Source organism: Gobio gobio (genome assembly GCF_949357685.1).
Source record: "Gobio gobio genome assembly, chromosome: 24".
NCBI classification, from domain to species: Eukaryota; Metazoa; Chordata; class Actinopteri; order Cypriniformes; family Gobionidae; genus Gobio; species Gobio gobio.
Genome location: NC_137120.1, coordinates 5838379 through 5859861, shown reverse-complemented (window position 1 = coordinate 5859861; position 21483 = coordinate 5838379). Strand labels below are relative to the sequence as shown.

Below are 21483 nucleotides of genomic sequence, written 5' to 3'. Positions count from 1 at the left end.
AAGCCCTCCCTACACGTACCCCTAAATCTACTCGATAAACACTTTATCATCAAATAACCGTTAGGTTTCTTTAATTCCACTTTTCACATCATGTTCTTTAGGGGTGACGCCTTCGATAGGAGGACTACAAATCTCACAGCAGAGGTGTTATGAAAAGAGGATCGTGCCATTTTGGCTATATGTGGGAGCTCAATAGCCCCTTTCACACGTACAGTCTTTACTGGTAAATCATGTGTGAACAGGACCTTTTCAAAAATACCAGTAAATCAGTTCCAGCAATTTACCAGTAAGGGAAGTTGTAACATAAGACCCTGCCTTCTTCTCCATTCATCAGCGCTGCGGATACCATTACGTGTGTCTCGTGTTTTTAAGAGCAAACACACTGTTTGATCGCCCCTTATGCCTTTCACTCAGACGTCAAAATATATTGCAAAATATGCAAATAAAGACAACAGCAACGTTTTAAGATGGCTGACATCACAGAATTGACTGGTATTTTGAGGGTGATGTGTGAACCGTCTCTTATGCTGCATTCACACGGGGTGTCAACGATTGGCTGATACTACTTTTCCAGCGTTGTATGAATGCAATTGGCTTGCGTCTACGTTAGAGTATTTGCATATGCGATCTGATTGGCTGACGCTTGAAAACTTCAACTTCTGCCGAGAGCAACGACAGTGACGCGATGCAATGCAACGGAACCATAGACTGTAAAAAACCATGTCCGTGACATCACCCATAGTGTTTCCTCAAAGTCGGCCGTTGCCATCTTGGCAGGGCGACACCACGCATCACTCCCGGATTACTGAAAATGGGCAAAGAGGCGGGACGTGGGCGGAGCTGAGGTGACGCGATGACTAACAGACAGCAGACAAACGGCAATCCACCTGTCACTCAAAGTGACCACGCCCTTAATTATGCAAAACTTTAAGGAGACATATAATGTAAACAAATGAATTATAAAAAGATTCACACCCCTCACAGTCGTCATGAAGGGCAAAATTAGCCGTATAGACCAAAACCACAATTTGTCCCAGACTGTAAACATGTTTTATTCTGCTGTAAAGTTGGGCATTTTAACATGAGCTCAATGAGATTCTGCTCCTTCTGGAGTCTGTCTCTAGTGGCCAGTCGATGAATTGCAGTTTAAGTCACTTCCGTATTGGCTTCAAGAGAAACTGCGGGAGGTTGCCGCTTGAACGGAACCCACAATTCAATTCAGTTTGGCAACGCATGATGTTACCCATTCAAAGTAAATGAGAAGAGTTGACGCCAACGCCCCATGTGAATGCAGTAGGAATGGCTCGATACCCAAATTTTGGCTTCAGTACGGTACCACAATCGAATTCCGAAGTACCGATATTAAATCGATACAATACAGGGTCTGAATTTTGGCGCGTGTATTGCGCATAACTTTACTCACTCTCGCAATTTTGGGGTTTATGAAGCAGGAAATTACCGCAAATGTTCATTATTACATACTGAACGTACAGCATTACTGCGCGTCTCCCTTCTCTAGCTCTCAAAATTTGCAAATGGCTTCTGCCTTCAAAAGACATTGCACCTGCACTATAAAAGCAATCTGCGCGCTCAGATTCAACACTTTCGCTGCCGTTTCGGGACAGCTGACGGAAATCACTCGCCCACGTCTTTTTAAACCTCGCCAATTTGAACATTTTATAGCATTTCGTAATACATGTATTGGAGCTCTTTGAGAGTTTTCTTTGCGCTCATGCCAACAACAAACACGCATTCCAAATTAAGTTGTTTTTCCTTAGTCAAATACACACAAAATTATTTTAAAAATGTCCATTTTTAGTAAATAGTCACATAAACAGTTGGTTATGTCTAGCGCGAATGTAAATAGTGCAATAGTGTGCGTGCAAATCAAACGGCAACCTCCCACAGTTTCACTTGAAGCCAATACGGAAGTGACTTAAACTGCAATTCATCAACTGGCCGCTAGAGACAGACTCCAGAAGGAGCAGAATCTCATTGAGCTCCATGTTAAAATGCCCAACTTTACAGCAGAATAAAACATGTTTACAGTCTGGGACAAATTGTGCTTTTGGTCTATACGACTAATTTTGCCCTTCATGACGACTGTGAGGGGGGTGAATATTTCTATAACTCGTTCGTTTACATTATATAAAGCCTTAAAGTTCTGCATAATTAAGGGCGTGGCCACTTTGAGTGACAGGTGGATTGCCGTTTGTTAGTCATCATGTCACCTCAGCTCCACCCACGTTCCGCCTCTTTGCCCATTTTCTGTTATCCGGGAGTGATGCGCGATGAAATGCTCCCAAAATGGCAACAGCCAGCTCGCCCCTACTTTACGCTTCAAAACTGCTCTTCAGAATCCTATGGGTGACGTCACGGACACGACGTCCATATTTTTTTTTACAGTCTATGGTGCAAATATGATGAAATCTAAACGTCACTGGTGGAAATCGAACGCTGGAGATTTTGTTATATTTAAACGATACGATCTTATGAAAATGTATTTACATATTTCACGTGTACTCCTCTCTTTATTACTTAGTTTTGGGCGTGTAGAGTGAGACTCAACTGTTGTATTCATTCTATTTATTTATATTTGCAATAACTTTTTGTTTAATTAAGGTCAAAAACTTCCTTTAGGCCATGTTCATTTAGTTAAAAAAAAGTGCCTTGAGATTTATGTCGCAACAACTTTTTCATTTGAAATGACTTCTTTAGTTGAGGACAAAAAAAAGCTGCATTTGAGCAGAATAGAACCACTGAGATACATATAAAATATTAAAGGCTGAAAAATATTGTGATATTTGAACAGCTAGACTGCCCAGCCCTACTTCCAGGTCTCTCATTCAGTGGTTCCCTTTCAATACGTCAGAGCACATATGGTGCAACAAAAAAGCTTTGTGGGCCTCCCTCTCAACTTCACAATAACTCTTTAAAACAGAGACTGGGAAAAAAAAGAAAGAGTGAGAAAGAGTAAATAGGGCAGGGACACCCAGCCGTCTAACACTCCTGGCAACCTGAATTTCCTATGACTATGTCTACATTCATCAGCAAGTATCAACTTCCTGTTCACGTCTCCTAGTCACTGAAGAGTTTCTCAATATGCCACCCATCCCCTCTATTATGCTGTTCACTGTCATGCTACATAAAGTACAAGTCATTAAAGTCAACACGAAACCCAATAAGAAAACTTGACTGACACCAGGCCAATCAGGTACGGTTATCAGCCAACGCAGACCATCTTGAAATGGTGAAATATTAGCCAGTATATTGGGATTAATATCTATTTGGAGTGGCATGCACGTATGAATTGTTCACAATAAAACCAAGAACGTTTTTCTCATGATACATTCACAAACAAAAATAACAGCGCGAAAAAAAACTTCACCACTAACACATGACACGCAAAAATGTATCTCGCTTCCTGTCAAGTTTCTGTTCTTGGTGATGAAGGGTTTTTTTTTCATGGCTGTTGAACACAGACAGTAGGAGGATAGAAATCAGTCAGAGTTGGAAAAAGGCCAATCCTAAAGTCCAGACAGGGATGACCACCATCCCATTGGTTTTTCCAAAGTGATGGTTTACATGGCTGTGCGTTGGATTATTAATTTATGATGCGAATATGCAAACACTTGAAGCTTTATGTGACTGTAAACTCAAATATGACCAAGCAAATCCCATAGTGGGTCAAAATTATGAGATATGAAAAACACAATGAAGCACAATGCAACAAGTAAGAGGTTCAACCCGAGATCCCAACCGGGTTTATGTCTATTGAATTCATTTACGAAGAAGCACAGATTGTATATCACACATCATTGATAATGTTCAAGCTGGAGTTGAGATTTATGTCTAATGAACCACCGCAACAAAGCGGGAAATCAAAGATTAAAAGTTACATTGTCATTCTTTCTAACAAAGACTCAATCCGGGAAGTAGCCGATTTATTTTGAGCCGCTTCGCGGCGAAAGGACTTCGTTATTAATGTGCCTTTTAGTTATTTTCTAGCTTAACCGCTATTTTTTAGAGATTATATTTAAGATACTTAGATCAGAAATGTTGCTTGGGGTTTTGAAACAAAAGCCTTTTCACTTCCAGCCACCCGGAAAGTTTCTGTTCGCCGGCGCGGATCTGAAAACGACTCGAATAAAAGAAATGATAAAAACAGCCGGTAAACTTACCTTGATGTGTGCATGTTGTGCTGAATGAAGCTTCTCATCTTTGATAAGTTAATAAATGTGGCAGCTCGTGTGTTGTCTCCGTGTGTTAGTGTATACGTGTATGCGGCTCCTCCTCTTCGTCCAGCGGATCGCCTCTTCATCAAACTCATCCAGACAGGTTTATTTCCACCCCAGAGATCTCTTTAAAAACATAACACAGAGATATGAGTCCGGAGAGGACACACGGACATGCTGAATGCGACCTGAGAGCTTTGTGCTGTAGATCTGTACAAACACACAGTGAGGAAAACTTCTCGTGTGAGCAGATGCTGAACAGCGACGCCGGGCGGATGACAGAAAAGAAAAATCCAGCCAGACACCGGGGTTGTTCCTTCATTTGTTTCATTCTGTTTCTTAATTAGTGTATTTGAATTGTTAATATTACTTACTTTAGTAATATTTCTACATGGGCACCGTTACTTTTACGCTACGTTACTTTTACGTTACATTACTTTTCGCTGTACATACTTTGCATTATGTCAACAAAGCAGAGTAAAAAGAAACTACAATACGCGTTTCTGAGTTAACATGGAGCTTGGTAGGCTATACAGATTTTATTTCTAAGCTCTGGTAAAGGTGAGCAAAGAGCAAAGCCTTGTGGATGAATGTGAGCAGTACAGCTGTCTGTAAAAACTCAAATGTGAATGCATTAAACTACAGCTAGATGTCAGTAGAAATTCAGATACTGAACTGCCAAGTATGTCCATCCAGACTTTATAGCTTTTAAATATTTGAAGGTATCTAAGAACGGCCTTCATTTCGAGCTTCCTACACATCTCACTTTTTATTAGTGTATTTTTCTCTTTAAATTTAAAGTGTAAACTCCTTATATTTGAGTTTGTTTCTTTGTCCAGATTCTAGCTCTGCCCACTCTAGACATTCATCAACCTGTTTTATGAGGTGCATGCTGGGATGCTTACTGAAGGGGGATTGAAGAACATGATGCGCACTTCATTGTGCTTTTTCTTTACTATCCACTACAACGTTTAAAACATTTTATGAATTTTCAACATCTTTAAAGATCATGAAAACAAATTCACACAAGTGCAGAAACATTGGTGTATATTTGAGAGTTTCCATTGAAATTGCACGTGTTCATGCATACAAAGATGAAGCATCCATATAAAGGTCTGTTCACAAGAACGATAACTATAATGATAACTATATTAGCACCCACACCCACAGAAATATCTTTCTGTTTATTAAGCACGGTTTTGTCATCTGTTGCTTTAAATGCTCAAGATCTTAAAGGGATAGCTCACCCAAATATGACATTTCTGTCATTAATTACTCACCTTCATGTCATTCGAAAACCCGTAAGACTTTTGTTCATCTTTGGAACACAAATTAAGATAATTTTTAATGAGATCTGAGAGTTTTCTGTCCCTTTGTTGACATGCTACGCAACTACCACTTTTTTTTTATTTTTCATACTTTATTGAGTTTTAACATTTTCCATTACAATTATTCCCCTCTTCCCCCTCCCCTCGGCTTTGAGAAAAAAGAAAAAAAAAATATTTATATATTACAGCACTGACAGTGAAAGAATCAAGGGTTTCATTTTGTTCAGTCTATTAGTTATCTTTAAACGTAAAAGGCTTAACAGCAGTTAGGTAACATATGAGTGATCTATATGGGTGTAACAGCACACAAAAAACACACAAAAAAAACCACAAAGACTGCTAGAAAAGGCACATCTTCACAAAATACATAATTGCACACCATAAGAATATTGCCCCAAAAAGACAGAATAGAAGAGCTAACACCAGTGGTTTTAATGGTAACAGAGTCCTATGAACAAAAAGTCCCAGACATAAATAAATACTTAAAATAAATAATATAGATAAAGCAGAATATGAGATGGCGATAAGCAAGAAGGGGAGATTGCGGTAGATTACGGGGAGTTCTTCAAAATATCTTATAAAGGGGGACCATATGTCTCGAAACTTGCGTTTTGAGCCACGAACCATGTATTTAATCTTTTCCAGCTGAATGCAAGACATTACTTCTTTCACCCAACGGCTATGTGTTGGGGGGTCTGCCCTTTTCCACTGAAATAATATTAAACGCCCTGCCAGTATAGCGTAGTAAAGGCAATTACAGAACAAATGCCCTTACGGAGTTCTATACCCTCGGGCACAACACCAAAAATGCACATTAAGGGATCAGGGTCAATCTGGATGTCATACATGTGTTTATATGACCCGAAAATTCTTCCCCAAAAACTCCTCCAGCTCAGGACACAGCCAGAACATATGGGCAGTTGTGGCAGGTGATTGCAAACATCTACTGCATGCGGGACTAACATTCGGGTAAATCTTGGCTAGTTCGGAGTTAGTGAAATTAAGCCAATGAAGAACCTTAAATTGAACTAGCCAGGTCGAAGAGGAGTGCACCTCATTTAAAGCATCCTCCCATTCTCCATCTGTAAGCCCTCTGCCCAAATTACTTTGCTTGGCGAATATCCTCCAGGTTCTGTGGATCTATTGACATTATAATAGAGTATATGCTTGAAATTAGTCCCTTGCTGTGTGGTTTCAGATCAAGCAATGTCTCTATAGGTGAGGTAGGGGGCATTTTTGGGAAGGAGACAAAAACCTTCTTGATAAAACTCCTGGGCCCGTATTCATAAAGAATCTTAATGCAAAGAGTAGCTCCTAGTGACAAAATTCTAAGAAAATTCTTAGAAATGTGGGCGTTTACTCTTAAAATTAACTAAAAAATCCTAGTAAAGAAAAAAGTAATTCAGAAAGCATCTTAACCTTTAAAAGAGGTCTTAAGGTCAAATTTGTTAGGAGCACGGACGAGGACTTTTAAGAGGCTTAAGAGTTTCTTTAGCAGCGGAGAAAATGGCAGAAAGACGAAGAGGGAGAAGAAATGTGTTGCAGACAATGGATGACAGTGACTTAATAAGACGCTATAGATTAGATCGTGCAGGGATCATTTTTGTTGCATTAAATCCAACTTTCAAACCACAAATTAAATAGACATGCCAGCAATCAGTGTAATTGGAAAGAGTGGAACAATGTTTATAATTCTAAGCCAAGAATTATAAATCAAATACCTTATAGGAAATTAACAGCATGGTAAATAATAAAAGGATTTATATACACTGAAAAAAAGGATTTGTTGAATTTACTAAAAAATGTTATCGTAAGTGGTCGCAATCAATTTATTTGATCTCAATTTAAACAAAAACACATACAATTCCCATAAAACCAATTCATTTTTAAAAATTAAAATCAAAAAACTAAATTCAAATTATTTAAACGAGCACAAATTAATTATGCTTAATTAAATTTTTCAGTGTACATATATATAATGTGTGTGTGTATGTGTGTGTGTGAGTGAGAGAGAACGGTAAAATAGGACAATTTGCGCTTGTAAATTCAAAGTGAAGGCTTAGAATAGACCCTATACTTAAAAAAAGCACTCCTTTTTCCCCTTTTTGGACAACCAACCAATCACAGTCTTCAAAAGACTGTGTCATACGTAGCAACGGGGTCAGCCCCGCCTCTTCACTAAGATAAAAGTTTTTGTATTTTCCTTGCTCAGAGTAGCTCTCAGATCGGTCCCGAATAGCTCTTAAGCTAAGACTCCTACGTAAAAGTTTTTAAGCTAAATTAGGAGTTTTCTGAGAGGACTCTTAGAATCTTTATGAAGACGGGCCCTGATCTGTAAAAATCTAAAAAAGTGGGGTCTAGGTAAAGCAAAATTACTAGCTCTTCAAATGAGCAAAAGTTATTATCTATATATAAAATGTTTAGGAGCCTAATCCCCTTCTCCTCCCAGACACGAAAGGCTGAATCCATATGGGAAGGCAGGAATAAACAGTTGAGACAATAGGGCCTATAATGGAAGCTGATTGTAAACCAAAATGTCTTCTAAATTGGGCCCAAATTTTTTAAATATGAGTCAGTGCAGGATTAGGGGAGGAGATGTAATTTTTCCCCACTAGGGGGAGTGAAGAGCAAACTAGGGAGCTAAACTTGAAATTAGCACATGATTGTTCCCCTTGCAACCACAGAGGGGTATTCTGAGGATCTACACTAGACTGCCAATAGATTATTTTCTGAATGTTACTTGACCAATAATAAAATAAAAAATTAGGTAGCGCCATCCCTCCTTGATATTTTAATCTCTGTAAGAAAGTCTTCCTAATGCGAGGGGTTTTATTCCCCCACAGGAAGGAGGTGATCCGACTGTCCAGTTTAGTGAAAAAAATTCTTCCTAATAAAGACTGGTATATTTGAGAATAAATATAGAAACCGTGGCAAAACAGTCATTTTGATCAGGTTGGTACGACCCGCTAAAGAAAGGGGCAGAGATGACCATTTCACAAAATCGTTTTTACATTGATCAAAAAGTGGACAAAAATTGGCTTTAAATAAATTATTAAATGATCTTGTGACTTGCACTCCCAAGTATTTGAAACTGTCCTGTACTACTCTGAACAGAATAGAGGAAGAGCCTCTACAGGCGGCCGGAGTAATCGGGAAAAATTCACTTTTATGTTAAGCTTATAGCCAGAAAAACGACCAAACTCCTTTAATAGTGAAATAATTTGAGGTATTGAGGAGGGTGGGTTTGTTACATACAACAAAACATCATCCGCGTATAATGAAATTTTATGCTCTGTAAAATGTTGTGTAATACCTTTAAAGTTAGAAGACTGACGGATCGCCGCAGCCAAAGGTTCAATTGATATGGCGAATAGCAAGGGAGATAGAGGGCATCCCTGCCTGGTGCCCCGGTATAGAGGGAAATATTCAGAGTGTACATTGTTTGTGCACATTGAAGCAACTGGGGAGGTATACAACAATCTAATCCATGAGATTAAGTCTGCAAGAAAGCCAAACTGTTTAAAGGGCTAGTTCACCCAAAAATGAAAATTATGTCATTAATTACTTCCTCATGTCGTTCGACACCCGTAAGACCTCCGTTCATCTTCGGAACACAAATGAAGATATTTTAGTTGAAATCCGATCGCTCAGAAAGGCCTCCATTGGCACAATGCACTTTCAAGACACATAAAAGGTACTAAAGACGTCGTTACAAAGTCCATCTCACTACAGTGGTTCTACAATAACTTTATAAAGTGATGAGAATAGTTTTTGTGCTCAAAAAAACCCTAAATAACGACTTATATCATGATGACCGATTTCAAAACAAGGCATCATGAAGCTTCGAAGCTTTATGAATCAGTGAGTCGATTCAGCGGTTTGAATCGCCAAAGTCACGTGATTTCAGCAGTTTGTCAGTTTGACACACGATCCAAATCATGATTCGACTCGCTGATTCATAACGCTTCGAAGCTTCATGATGCATTATTTTGAAATCAGTCTTTTAGAGTATACCATGGATCCAGATCGGGGCTAATATGAGTTATCATTTTCGAGTTATTGCATTGACGAGACTGAAAAGCCAGTAATTTACTGGCTTTGTCCCCAAATTCATAAAATGTATGCCGGTTTTTTAACAACCTCTTTTCTTGATTTGTAGTTGAAAGTAGGTTATATTCTGACTGAAGACTTATTCTTTCTTTATATAAGCGAGGGCAAGGAGAGATGGCGTACTGTTCATCAAGCTTGTTTATAGCATCTGAAATATCTCTGAGCTTAGAGAGTTCTTGTCTTTTAACATAAGAGGAGAAAGAGATTATTTTGCCCCGTAAATATGCTTTCAACGCCTCCCATAATATAGATCTAGATATATCATGAATGTCATTTAACTCCAGGTAAGTATTTATTTCTTTAGTTAGGTAGGTAATGAACTCCTCATCTGCCAAAAGCAGAGGATTTAGTCTCCAGGGTTTAAAGGAAGAATGCTGAGTTGGTAAACTAAGCACAAAAGAAGAGGGGGCATGGTCAGAAATAACAATGCTATGATACATGCTAGATGAGACAAAGGGCATGAGACTCTTATCCACTAAAAAAAAAATCAATGCGACTGTTTGAATGGTGAACAGGAGAGAAAAAGGAGAATGTTCTGGAGGAAGGGAAAAGGAATCTCCATGGGTCCAATAATCCAATTTGATCACAGAAATTCTTAATGGTTATGGCTGCTTTAGAAGGTTGTATGACTCTAGAAGAGGATCTATCCAGAGATGTATCCTGAACACAGTTAAAGTCCCCACCTATAATTAATGCAAAATTATCATCTGGTGGAATAGATGTAAAGACCTTATTGAAAAAATTCCTATCATCAAATTTAGGGGCATAAATATTAACAAGAATAACTTGCTTGTCGAGCTTGTCGAACTTGCATAGCGACCAGAGTAGTCACTGATAACCTTTTCACTGGTGAACGAAATGCTCTTCTTGATGAGTATAGCCGTCCCTCTGCCTTTTGCGTTAAAGCTCGAATGGAATACCTGTCCTCCCCAACTCGCCTGAGTTTAATTACATCTGAATTAAGAATATGGGTTTCCTGTAGGAAAACAATGTCTGCGCTAAATTGCCGTAAGTGAGACAAAACCTTATTTCTTTTAATAGCGTTGTTGATACCTTTCACGTTCCATGTTAAAAAATTGACGTCACATTTATTAAGCATATTATCAAAACTTAATTGTAAATGAACAAAACAAAGGTATTGAATCCGTCATAAACCATGTGAATTTTACACCGAACAACATAGTGAAAACTGGAAAGAGAGAAGAAGAAGAAAAAAAACCCTATAAGAAACAATGTGTATTGTGAAAAGCGCTATACAAATACATTTGAATTGAATGTAAGCCGTACAATTTCCCTCACCTCCCCCCACCCTTGTCGCAAACGACATTTTAACAACCTCAAACAGACATCTGCTGGTTTACTAAGGCCCTGTCCACACGAACACGGGTATTTTCAAAACCGCAGCTTTTTCTATGCGGTTTGGCTGTTCGTCCACACGCAAACGCAGTATCCAGTTACTGAAACCGGACTTTTTTGAAAACTCCGGCCAGGGTGAAGTTTTTTAGAAACTCCGGTTACAGCGTTGTCATGTAGATGGTGAAACCAGAGATTTAGGATTGTTAAGTCAAAATGTGCGCCGTTCTCTCCTTTGTTTGACGTCAGTTTGTGCGCCGTTATCGCTTTTGACGTAGCTTTTAATAACTCTGCTAATAGCGCTAATCACATGTAGCCTATACAGATACATGCGCAGTTATCTCATTGTATTGCAGAACAGAGGCGCCAGAATGCAATAATACATCATAGTAAGGCAAGTGTGTGAAGCTTCAGTCCACTTGGGCCTGCCCATGTGTACAGTTACCTGTCACTGAGTCCAAAGTAAACTTGTAGAAGGGTTTCACTGAGCCCATAGCATCCCTCCGTGGATGGGACCCATGTGGAAATCAGGCAGCCAATCATAGCGCGGTTTTGCGTTTTCATGTGGACAGAGATTTTTTTTAAACCGTGCTTGTGTGGACGCGATTGTTTTTTTAAACGGAGGAGGAAAAACTCCGGTTATAAAAATACCCGTGTACGTGTGGACTAGGCCTAAGAACCATAACTCACCAGCTCATGTTTCTGCTCCCTTGAAACTGAACTGTTATTGACAGTAGAAACAAATTACATTTTGAATGTGAAATAAAGAGTGTGGACCAGTCCCGACTTAAATTAGTCTCTTCAATTTTCCATCATCCACTCGAGCCAGAAGATTATTCGAATTCAGCAGGATGCAAGAGTCAGTGTATAGGCTACACATTCTCTTTGGTGATGTGCATTCTTACTCACTTGTTGAAGGGGGGACAATTCCCCTGACAAATTCCAAAGCTTGTTGCGGACAGTCAAAAAAATTTCTGGTTCCATCATGATTGATCCGTAGACGCGCAGGGAAGAGCAAGCCGAATTCAATTCCCGGTCCTCGGAGTTCAGCCCTAACCTGGTTAAGCTGCTCTCCGCTTTGCGACCTCGGCGCTGAGATCCGGGTAAAAGTGAATACGCGATCCTTTGTATAGCACCTGTCCCCTTTCTCGTGCCAGACGGAGAATCAGTTCTCTCACCTGGTAGTGATGCATACGTACGATGAACGGTCTGGGGGCTTGATTAGCTTACGGCGGGGGAGCCAGAGAGCGGTGAGCCCTTTCCACTTCCGGCCTTTTGGCAAAACTCTGCTCCCCGAATACCTCGAGCAACAGTGCTTCAATAAACGCAGAAGGATGAGTACCCTCTGTGCCCTGGGGAATACCAATCACGTGAATATTGTTCCTACTGGATCGATTTTCCAAATCATCGAGTTTGGCCCTCAGTTTTTCATTATCTTTCGTCAGCGCTGAGCACGTAGATTCAAGGGCAGTAACGCAACCATCTACATCCTCCACATCCTTCAGCTTATGTTCTTGCTTTAATAGTGAAGTTTTCACCGCAGAGATAGATGATTTGAGCTCTGTAAGAATCTACACTCTGAGCGCCGCTACTTCTGATCTAATACCGCCAAGGAGTTCTCTGATATCCCCCTGGCTCGAGGCGGCCTCGCCAGCATCCTCAGTAATATCAACCGTTCTTTTAGAATTGTTTCTCGGCATGTTGTTTCTACTAAGGGTCGCAAATAGTATTTTTCAAATTATGTCATCCAATAAGTGTAAGTAAATAATAAGCAATGCGTGGAGCAGAAAACTTAACGACTTCTCACGCCGCCATCTCACCGGAGGTGCAACTACCACTTTGACGCTTCAAAAAGTTAATAAAGAAATGTTAAACAAATCCATATGAATTGAGCAGTTTAGTCCAAATTTTCTGAAGAGACTTGACTCAACTCACACATCAGTTATGATAAACAGAAGCTCAAGCATGTTCGCTTGACACATGCAAGAACCAATGAGGTTCATTCTCGTGTTACTCAGCACGTTTGAGCTTCAGCAAGAACCAATGAGGTTCATTCTCGTGTTACGCATTACATTTGAGCTTCAGCAAGAACCAATGAGGTTCATTCTTGTGTTACGCATCACGTGTGAGCTTTTCAAAAACCAATGAGGTTCATTCTCGTGTTACGCATCACGTTTGAGCTTCACAAGAACCAGTGAGGTTCATTCTCGTGTTACACAGCACGTTTGAGCTTCAGCAAGAACCAATGAGGTTCATTCTCGTGTTACACAGCACGTTTGAGCTTCAGCAAGAACCAATGAGGTTCATTCTCATGTTATGCATCATGTTTGAGCTTCACAAGAACCAATGAGGTTCATTCTCGTGTTGCGCATCTCGTTTGAGCTTCACAAGAACCAATGAGGTTCATTCTCGTGTTACGCATCACGTTTGAGCTTCAGCAAGAACCAATGAGGTTCATTCTCATGTTACGCATCACGTTTGAGCTTCCACAAGAACCAATGAGGTTAATTCTCGTGTTAATCAGCACGTTTGAGCTTCAGCAAGAACCAATGAGGTTCATTCTCGTGTTACGCATTACATTTGAGCTTCAGCAAGAACCAATGAGGTTCATTCTCATGTTACGCATTACATTGGAGCTTCAGCAAGAACCAATGAGGTTCTTTCTCGTGTTACGCATTACATTTGAGCTTAAGCAAGAACCAATGAGGTTCATTCTCGTGTTACGCATTACATTTGAGCTTAAGCAAGAACCAATGAGGTTCATTATCATGTTACGCATTACATTTGAGCTTAAGCAAGAACCAATGAGGTTCATTCTCATGTTACGCAGCACATTTGAGCTTCAGCAAGAACCAATGAGGTTCATTCTCGTGTTACGCAGCACATTTGAGCTTCAGCAAGAACCAATGAGGTTCATTCTCGTGTTACGAATCACGTTTGAGCTTAAGCAAGAACCAATGAGGTTCATTCTCGTGTTACGAAGCACGTTTGAGCTTCAGCAAGAACCAATGAGGTTCATTCTCGTGTTACGCAGCACATTTGAGCTTCAGCAAGAACCAATGAGGTTCATTCTCATGTTACGCAGCACATTTGAGCTTCAGCAAGAACCAATGAGGTTCATTCTCATGTTACGCAGCACATTTGAGCTTCAGCAAGAACCAATGAGGTTCATTCTCATGTTACGCAGCACATTTGAGCTTCAGCAAGAACCAATGAGGTTCATTCTCGTGTTACGCATTACATTTGAGCTTCAGCAAGAACCAATGAGGTTCATTCTCATGTTACGCATTACATTGGAGCTTCAGCAAGAACCAATGAGGTTCATTTTCATGTTACGCAGCACATTTGAGCTTCAGCAAGAACCAATGAGGTTCATTCTCATGTTACGCAGCACATTTGAGCTTCAGCAAGAACCAATGAGGTTCATTCTCATGTTACGCAGCACATTTGAGCTTCAGCAAGAACCAGTGAGGTTCATTCTCGTGTTACGCAGCACAACCTCAAGAACCAATTAAGGGTGCGAGATGACATGAGGGCGAGTAATTAATGACAGAATTTTTATTTTGGGTGAACTATCCCTTTAAAAGCAGGATGTTTTATCATTCATCAGCTGGGGAAAAAAATCGTTCTGAAAGTGATTCCAACTATATTGTTTCTCTGTGCTGTTATCATTTTAGTTATGTCGTGGACTCTGCTAGTCTTTTATATTTACAAGCTGTAAACAACTCATTTATCATGCAGGTTCAGTTTGTTCATACGTGATCATGTTTAACAGTGACGCATGTTTTTATTTTTTGTGGCTTTTTCTGACAACACTTTTTTTATTTTCAGAGTGCAAGTGTCTCGAGGGCGTTGGCAACTGTGAAGGGTGTTGCTTCTCACCTCAGGATGTGGTAGTTTCAGAAGTCCCCCCTCCTTTATCTTAGCCCAACATTTACAGGATGGTACAATTCAAAACAGAAAAGAAACTGCATGATTCTTCTCAAATGATTTGACAATATTTGGAGGACAGCGAAGAAATGATGCACAGATAAAAAAGAAAAGGCTCAAATCAGATAGGTTCCCCTCTGGATTGTGCATAAATAAATGCAGAAATCTGAAGTTTCTACTTTATAAATCATGTATAAAACATTATGAAGAATGTAATGGATCATTGCACATCCAAAATATCTATGATCAGCAAGCATTGTCTTGTCAGTATTGGAAAATTTAGGATACATCAGCTAAATGTGTAGATTGAAAATGTAATGATTGCGGTTTGTAAAGTGTGTGTTTCCACCCAGCTGGATGAGGTGAACTGAAAACAGTAAGGGAGGAGGCCACATTTACTAGGTCATCAGTGCTTCCTGTTTGCTGACTGGCTTCTGAGAAATATCAGTTAAAGCAACTTCAAAGCTGTTGTAAGAATATTCGTGTAGCATGATTTAAAGGGTCTTGCAAAATGTTTTCATTTCAGCAACACGTGTGGACTAGAAACTGGCACATTGGCTTCCTGTAGTATAATTGATGTCCATTTGTTGCAGTTCAAATATTTTATTGCAAATATAATATATTTTATGTTGATTTTACATGCATTTAATATTGCTTGTTTTAGATCATTATATTTCAAGTATGCATTTTTATTTGATTTAAGTCTTTATTACATTTCACTATGGCCCGATTTCACAGACAGTGTTTAGATTAAGCCAGGATTAAGCTTTAGTTTAATTAGGGCATTTTTATAAGCTTGCCTTAAACATTATTTGGGTGCATCTTGAGACAAAACAATGGCACTGCCTTATTTTAAGATATCAGTTCAAGTTTTTTTCAGTTAAAACAGCTCAAACATGCATTTTAGGCTGGGACGAGCTTAAGCCTTGTCTGTGAAACCGTTTTTGCAGGCCGTGCATGTAGCATTCATGTAGATGACAAATGCACAATATCCTTTACCGAATGATATTGCATGAAATGCAACATGATGTTTCTCACGGCAATCCATGATTTGCCCACATTCTGGGAAGATGTCACAATTGTGCATTTTAGAAACAGTGTAGAAACTAAGAATTTTTTTGCTTTCTCCATTGGGTGTGTCAAATATCTGCAAGAAGGCTTCCTTCCTTGTTACTGCAGGGTATATAATCGTTCAGCGACCCAACGCTCGAGCTTTCTGCATCAGAGCATGGCTCAACACCAATTACCCGAGCATCACTGACAAGAGGTGAGTTAAAATGCACCTGCAAAATATGGCCTTTTTTTTTTATTGAAGAAAATTTGTTTAAAAAATAGCATATACATTCATTTATTAAAGTCTATTATGAACGATTTAATAGTCGTTTGAACAGAAATGTTTTGCATTTATAATATTGAGATTAAAAATGTTGACATTGTATTGGTTTTTGATATTAACCATATTGCATTTCAATTAAACATTAAAATGATTCATTTGTTTATTGATTGATTGATTTATTGCACGTGTTGGCTCTTTAAACATGTCACGCTGAAATACCCTCTTAACCACAAGTGCAGTAGTGAAACTAGAGATATTTAAATGTACTGTACACGTGGCGAGATTAAATTAGGTCAAACTCAAGACTACTTCTACTCCTACTTCTAGAATAACATTTTTGCAACTAAATAACATTTAAAAAATGTATAGCTAAAATAATTGATTTCCTCTTTACTATTCTCATCATTATTCTGTATTTTGTGGGTGGTGGTGTAATCTGGCGGTTACAAATCTGGTGACCGAAACAGGCACCGCAAATAACATTTTCTGAGATGACTCCATTGTGCGCTTGAGCAAGGCGCTTGGGGCCAGCGGGACTGTCCCTGTAACGCGAAGCCATTTCAAAAACCAGATGGGTTTTTACAATCGCATGGCATCATGTTAGCAGGGTAGCTTGGTAAAATTTGCATTTCACTACCATCACCTTTAGGATGATGATTTTACCACACTGTAAAAAAAAATCAGGTCTCCAATTGAACATTTTCTAGTGAGCGATCACATCTAAAATTTTCAGTTGGCCAAATTGATTTTCTTGAATTTTATTTGAATTAAATTGCATCAATTCAATTGGAGACCTGATTTTTTTTTACAGTGCAAGTAGAACGTGTTCCTGGATTGACAAAATCATAGCATTTTTTTTTTTTTTTTTTTTGGCATCTATGGTTCCATGAAGAACCATTAACATCTTTGGAAACTTTCCATTCCACAAAAGGTTCTTTATAGTCGAATTTTTTTTTTTATCAAGGTTCTTCACAGTTAGAAGAAAGAAAAAAAATATTTGTAATAACTTTCACTGAAAGGTTCTTTGGAGAAACCAAAATGGTTCTTCAAAATGTTTCTTCTATGGCCCCACCTCCATTTTGGAACGCTGGCACTAAGCCTCTTGCTCAAGTGCACAATGGCGTAATCTCAGAAATTGCTATTTGCTATTTGAATTAGCTTTAACTAGCTAATTCAGTCAATTTTAACTCCCGGATAATAGAAAATGGGCAAAGAGGCAGGACGTGGGTGGAGCTGAGGTGACGCGATGACAGCAGATAAAAGGCTATCCCCCTGTCACTCAAATTGGCCACGCCCTTAATTATGCAGAACTTTAAGGCTTTATATAATGTAAACGAATGAGTTATAAAAAAAATGCACCCCCCCTCACAGTTGTCATGAAGGGCAAAATTAGCCGTATAGACCTAAACCACAATTTGTCCCAGGCTGTAAACATGTTTTATTCTGCTGTAAAGTTGGGCATTTTAACATGAGCTCAATGAGATTCTGCTCCTTCTGGAGTCTGTCTCTAGTGCCCAGTCGAGGAATTGCAGTTTAAGTCTCTTCCGTATTGGCTTCAAGAGAAACTGCGGGAGGTTGCCACTTGGTAACAATGCTCTAATAGCATTAGCAAAGCATAGGAATTGCCCAATGAGTATGGCAATATAAAACACTCAACATACCTGTTCTCTATCATTAGGGTTTACAATTAACTTTGTCTAACGAACTGTTTTCCATCAGGTTATTCCGAGAGGGAAAGAATATTCGGGACTTATTCCGAAGGAGCCGGAGTCTGATTGCCTGGAGTCCGATTGCATCGACGACCGAATCGACCCCAGTGAGATTCAACTCCACGCTCCTGCCGTTCACACCATGGATGTCCTGCGATCTTTCAGCTCCGCCTCTTCCTGTCCGGACGTCTACAACTGGACAAGCAACAGCCTCATCCTGGGGCACTACAACTTCACCGGGCGCCTCCAGCACCGCAAGTCCTCGAAGAGCAGCGTCAGCGTCGTCACCGTCCTGTTCCTGTGCTTCAGCGTCTTCATCATCCTGGAGAACCTCATGGTGCTGTTGGCGGTGCTGTTCCGCGTGCGCTTGCGTCATCGCTGGATATTCATCTGCATCGGCAACATCGCGCTGAGCGACCTACTGACGGGATCCGCCTACGTGGTCAACATCTGCATGTCCGGCGAACGCACTTTCAAGTTGAGCCCAGTTCTGTGGTTGCTCCGTGAAGGACTTCTGTTTGTGGCCTTAGCGGCGTCCATATTCAGCCTGCTCTTGATTGCCGTAGAGCGCTACGCCACTATGATGAAGCCCGTCCACCAGAAAACCGCCACAAAGACTTACCGAATCTACATAATGGTGGTGCTGTGCTGGATAACAGCCTTAATAATCGGCTTCCTTCCGCTGATGGGCTGGAACTGTGTTTGCGACCTGAGAAGTTGCTCAACACTCCTGCCGCTCTACTCCAAGAGCTACATCTTGTTTGCCCTGATCATCTTCCTCATAATCCTGCTCACAATTGGCGCACTCTATTTTGCCATCTACTGCCACGTCCGCAGCAGCACAGAGACGATATCGGTGCGCAGCCGCAAGCGTTCGCTGCGCCTCCTGAAGGCTGTGATCTCCATCGTGGGAGTCTTCATGGTGTGTTGGGGACCTTTGTTCATCCTCCTGTTGGTGGACTTCTTCTGCTACTCTCGCAATTGCAGCCCGCTCTTCAAACCCGAATGGGTCATTGCCCTGGCCGTGCTCAATTCCGCCATGAACCCGCTCATTTACTCGTTCGGCAGCCTGGAGCTGCGCAAAGCCATCGCCTCGCTCCTGTGCTGCTGCTGCCTGAAGGCAGGACTGCTAGACCCCAAGACCTTCCTGTCCAAGGAGACCTCCAGCACCTCGGGGAGTCGACACAGCAGCTTGCGCAACAGCTTCAGCAAGGTGCGAAACCTGAGCACCAGCCCTCCGCCCGAACCGAAGAACGGCAAGAAAACACGCCTCAGCTCCACCACTTCTTGTTTGTCTGCATCGAGCGGTTAGGCCACCTCCTCAAACTCACCACGATTGTGGCTTTCACTTGTTGCGGGTTAAACGTCAGCTGGTGCGAGTTTCCATGCTGATGGTCAAAACATGCAGAAAGGACTTTAATAGCGAGCAGCTGTGCAAAAAAAAAAAAAAAAAAAGAACAAAAATAATCACTCAACTTGAGGAATACATTTGAGCTGAATGCAAAGCAAAGCAAAGCAATCAGACCTGTAAGATTCTCAAATACGAAACTGCCTTTCCTTGTTCTATGAGAATGTAAAAGTAATTTAAAAACTGTAACTTAAATATATAAAAAAGTATATTTTCATATTCTTTAAAGTGAAATGTTTATATTTTTGTACATGCACATGTAAAACTGTTTTAAAGTTTTCCCGGGTGACATTTTAAGTGTGTGAATTGTGAAAATTGTGTCAAGGAAATAAAAATGCATTTGTCCAAGATTTCTTAAAAGATTATCAGTCAATATCTTTCATTGAACACAAGAGGGAGACAATATACAGATTTCGGTAATGCAACATGCTTCAGGACATCGGGTATTTTCATTTCAAACACATCAAACTAAGCTTTTTTGTTAATAATAATAATAATAATGCATGCAATATAACACAATAATATTCAAGATGCCCAGTGATTAAGGTTTAAAACTTTAGGACTCTTTAGGACCACATTTTGAAATCCACCGCAGCATTCAAGAATCTAAAAAAAAAAAAAAAAAAAAAACATTGAAGTGTGCATGGGAAACCACAGCCCTCCAAAAATAACATGACAGCCCATCTTAAAACCATCTGGACGATCCAGACAGCAATTGGAAGAATGTGGACGGAAGACATTAATATGGCCAGAGATTACAGAATATTAAAAGATGTAACAAATGTATGGGCAACATACCAGTAACATTTCCTAAATAATCATTAGCATGTTAGCTGTAGTAGTTTTCTAAACTACTTGAGGAAATACATAGATTTTGACTCAAAATGGCCCTGATTAACTCATACTTGATGGGTGTTGTGCCATGTTCACTAATGTACACAAAGTCAGGCATTAGCACCATTTTGAGATTTCTTTATTTTCAAAAAGGGACTATGTACACTACTCAACATTCATGAATGTACCCAAATTAGCCCGGAGGCTAGTTTTCATTGGTAGTCCCTTTGCCAGACGTTACTAGGCATAAAGGCCTGTTCCCACTACGACAACTATAACTATATAATTTTAATAATAATTCTACTTTTATGACAAGACAAGTCGATTCAGATAAAAGCTTTTGCCAAATGTACAATTATAACAAAGATGACATAGCAGACGTATCATTAGAAATGCTTTAATAACTGACTTTTTCCAGCTGATAGAGAATAAAACAGTGACCCTCATCACATTTCTGGGTTTCTCAAACGCTGAAGTCGTCATAGTTGGGTTCGTCTACAGCGGGGGTTTTCAAACGTTATAACGCCAAGGACCCCCAAATATGAGAAACCTTTTATGAGGGACCCCCTTCCTAAAATCCTTCTATATATGTGACCCAGGACCACAAAACCATAAGGGTCATTTTTTGGAAATAAAGATTTATACATATATCTTCATGAAACATGATCTTTACTTAATATCCTAATGATTTTTGGCATAAAAGAAAAATGTATAATTTTCACCCATACAATGTATTGTTGGCTATTGCCACAAATATACCCGTGAGACGCAGGACTGGTTTTGTGCTCCAGGGTCACATATTTTATGTATGAAAAAATATTTAAACTGTTAGATAAATAGTAATATAACAAATTGTTTCCAAACATAAATTGGCTATACTTTATGTTGGATGTAAAAACCTGAAGAAGAACATTTTTAATTAAAATGTATTTGTATAAGCAACTTTCACAATAAATGTTAGGGTTAGTGATCAGTTCACCAAGTCATCTCAATGGCAAAAAGTATCCCAATCATCCTGAATTCACCCTACTACATTATGAAAACTGCCTTACAACCCCAGCGAGCGAGATAAAGGGGACTATAGTGAGAAAAAATCAAAGCAAACATATACAATTCTTAAATTCTCTTATAATGTTCAGTAGACTTTAACCATTTTTGCTGTCTTTTTATTCCCTGAAATTTTCTGGAGACCCCTTAGAACCTTCTGGAGGACCCCTGGTGACCCCAGTTTGAAAACCCC

General features: G+C 39.7%; 2 protein-coding genes across 23 annotated transcripts in view; one reads left to right on the top strand and one right to left on the bottom strand.

Annotated features, from left to right (window-relative positions):
- LOC307120922 (myosin IXB) overlaps positions 1–4484 on the bottom strand; it is a 71265-nt gene extending 66781 nt beyond the window's left edge. For 14 of the 22 annotated variants that reach the window (XR_013815894.1, XR_013815895.1, XR_013815896.1 and 11 more), the window contains exon 1: positions 4182–4480. The gene's annotated coding sequence lies outside the window, so the exon portion shown is untranslated. Of the gene's footprint in view, positions 1–4181 lie in introns of all 22 variants that reach the window. The other 8 variants (XM_079808192.1, XM_079808195.1, XM_079808199.1 and 5 more) reach the window with 1 other exon arrangement.
- An 11641-nt stretch (positions 4485–16125) lies between these two features.
- Positions 16126–19469, top strand: s1pr4 (sphingosine-1-phosphate receptor 4). Its single transcript, XM_079808201.1, has 2 exons — positions 16126–16223; positions 18012–19469. The coding sequence occupies exon 2, from the start codon at positions 18144–18146 to the stop codon at positions 19311–19313; it is 1170 nt and encodes a 389-aa protein (XP_079664327.1). The 5' UTR covers positions 16126–16223; positions 18012–18143; the 3' UTR covers positions 19314–19469.
- Positions 19470–21483: the final 2014 nt, after the last annotated feature.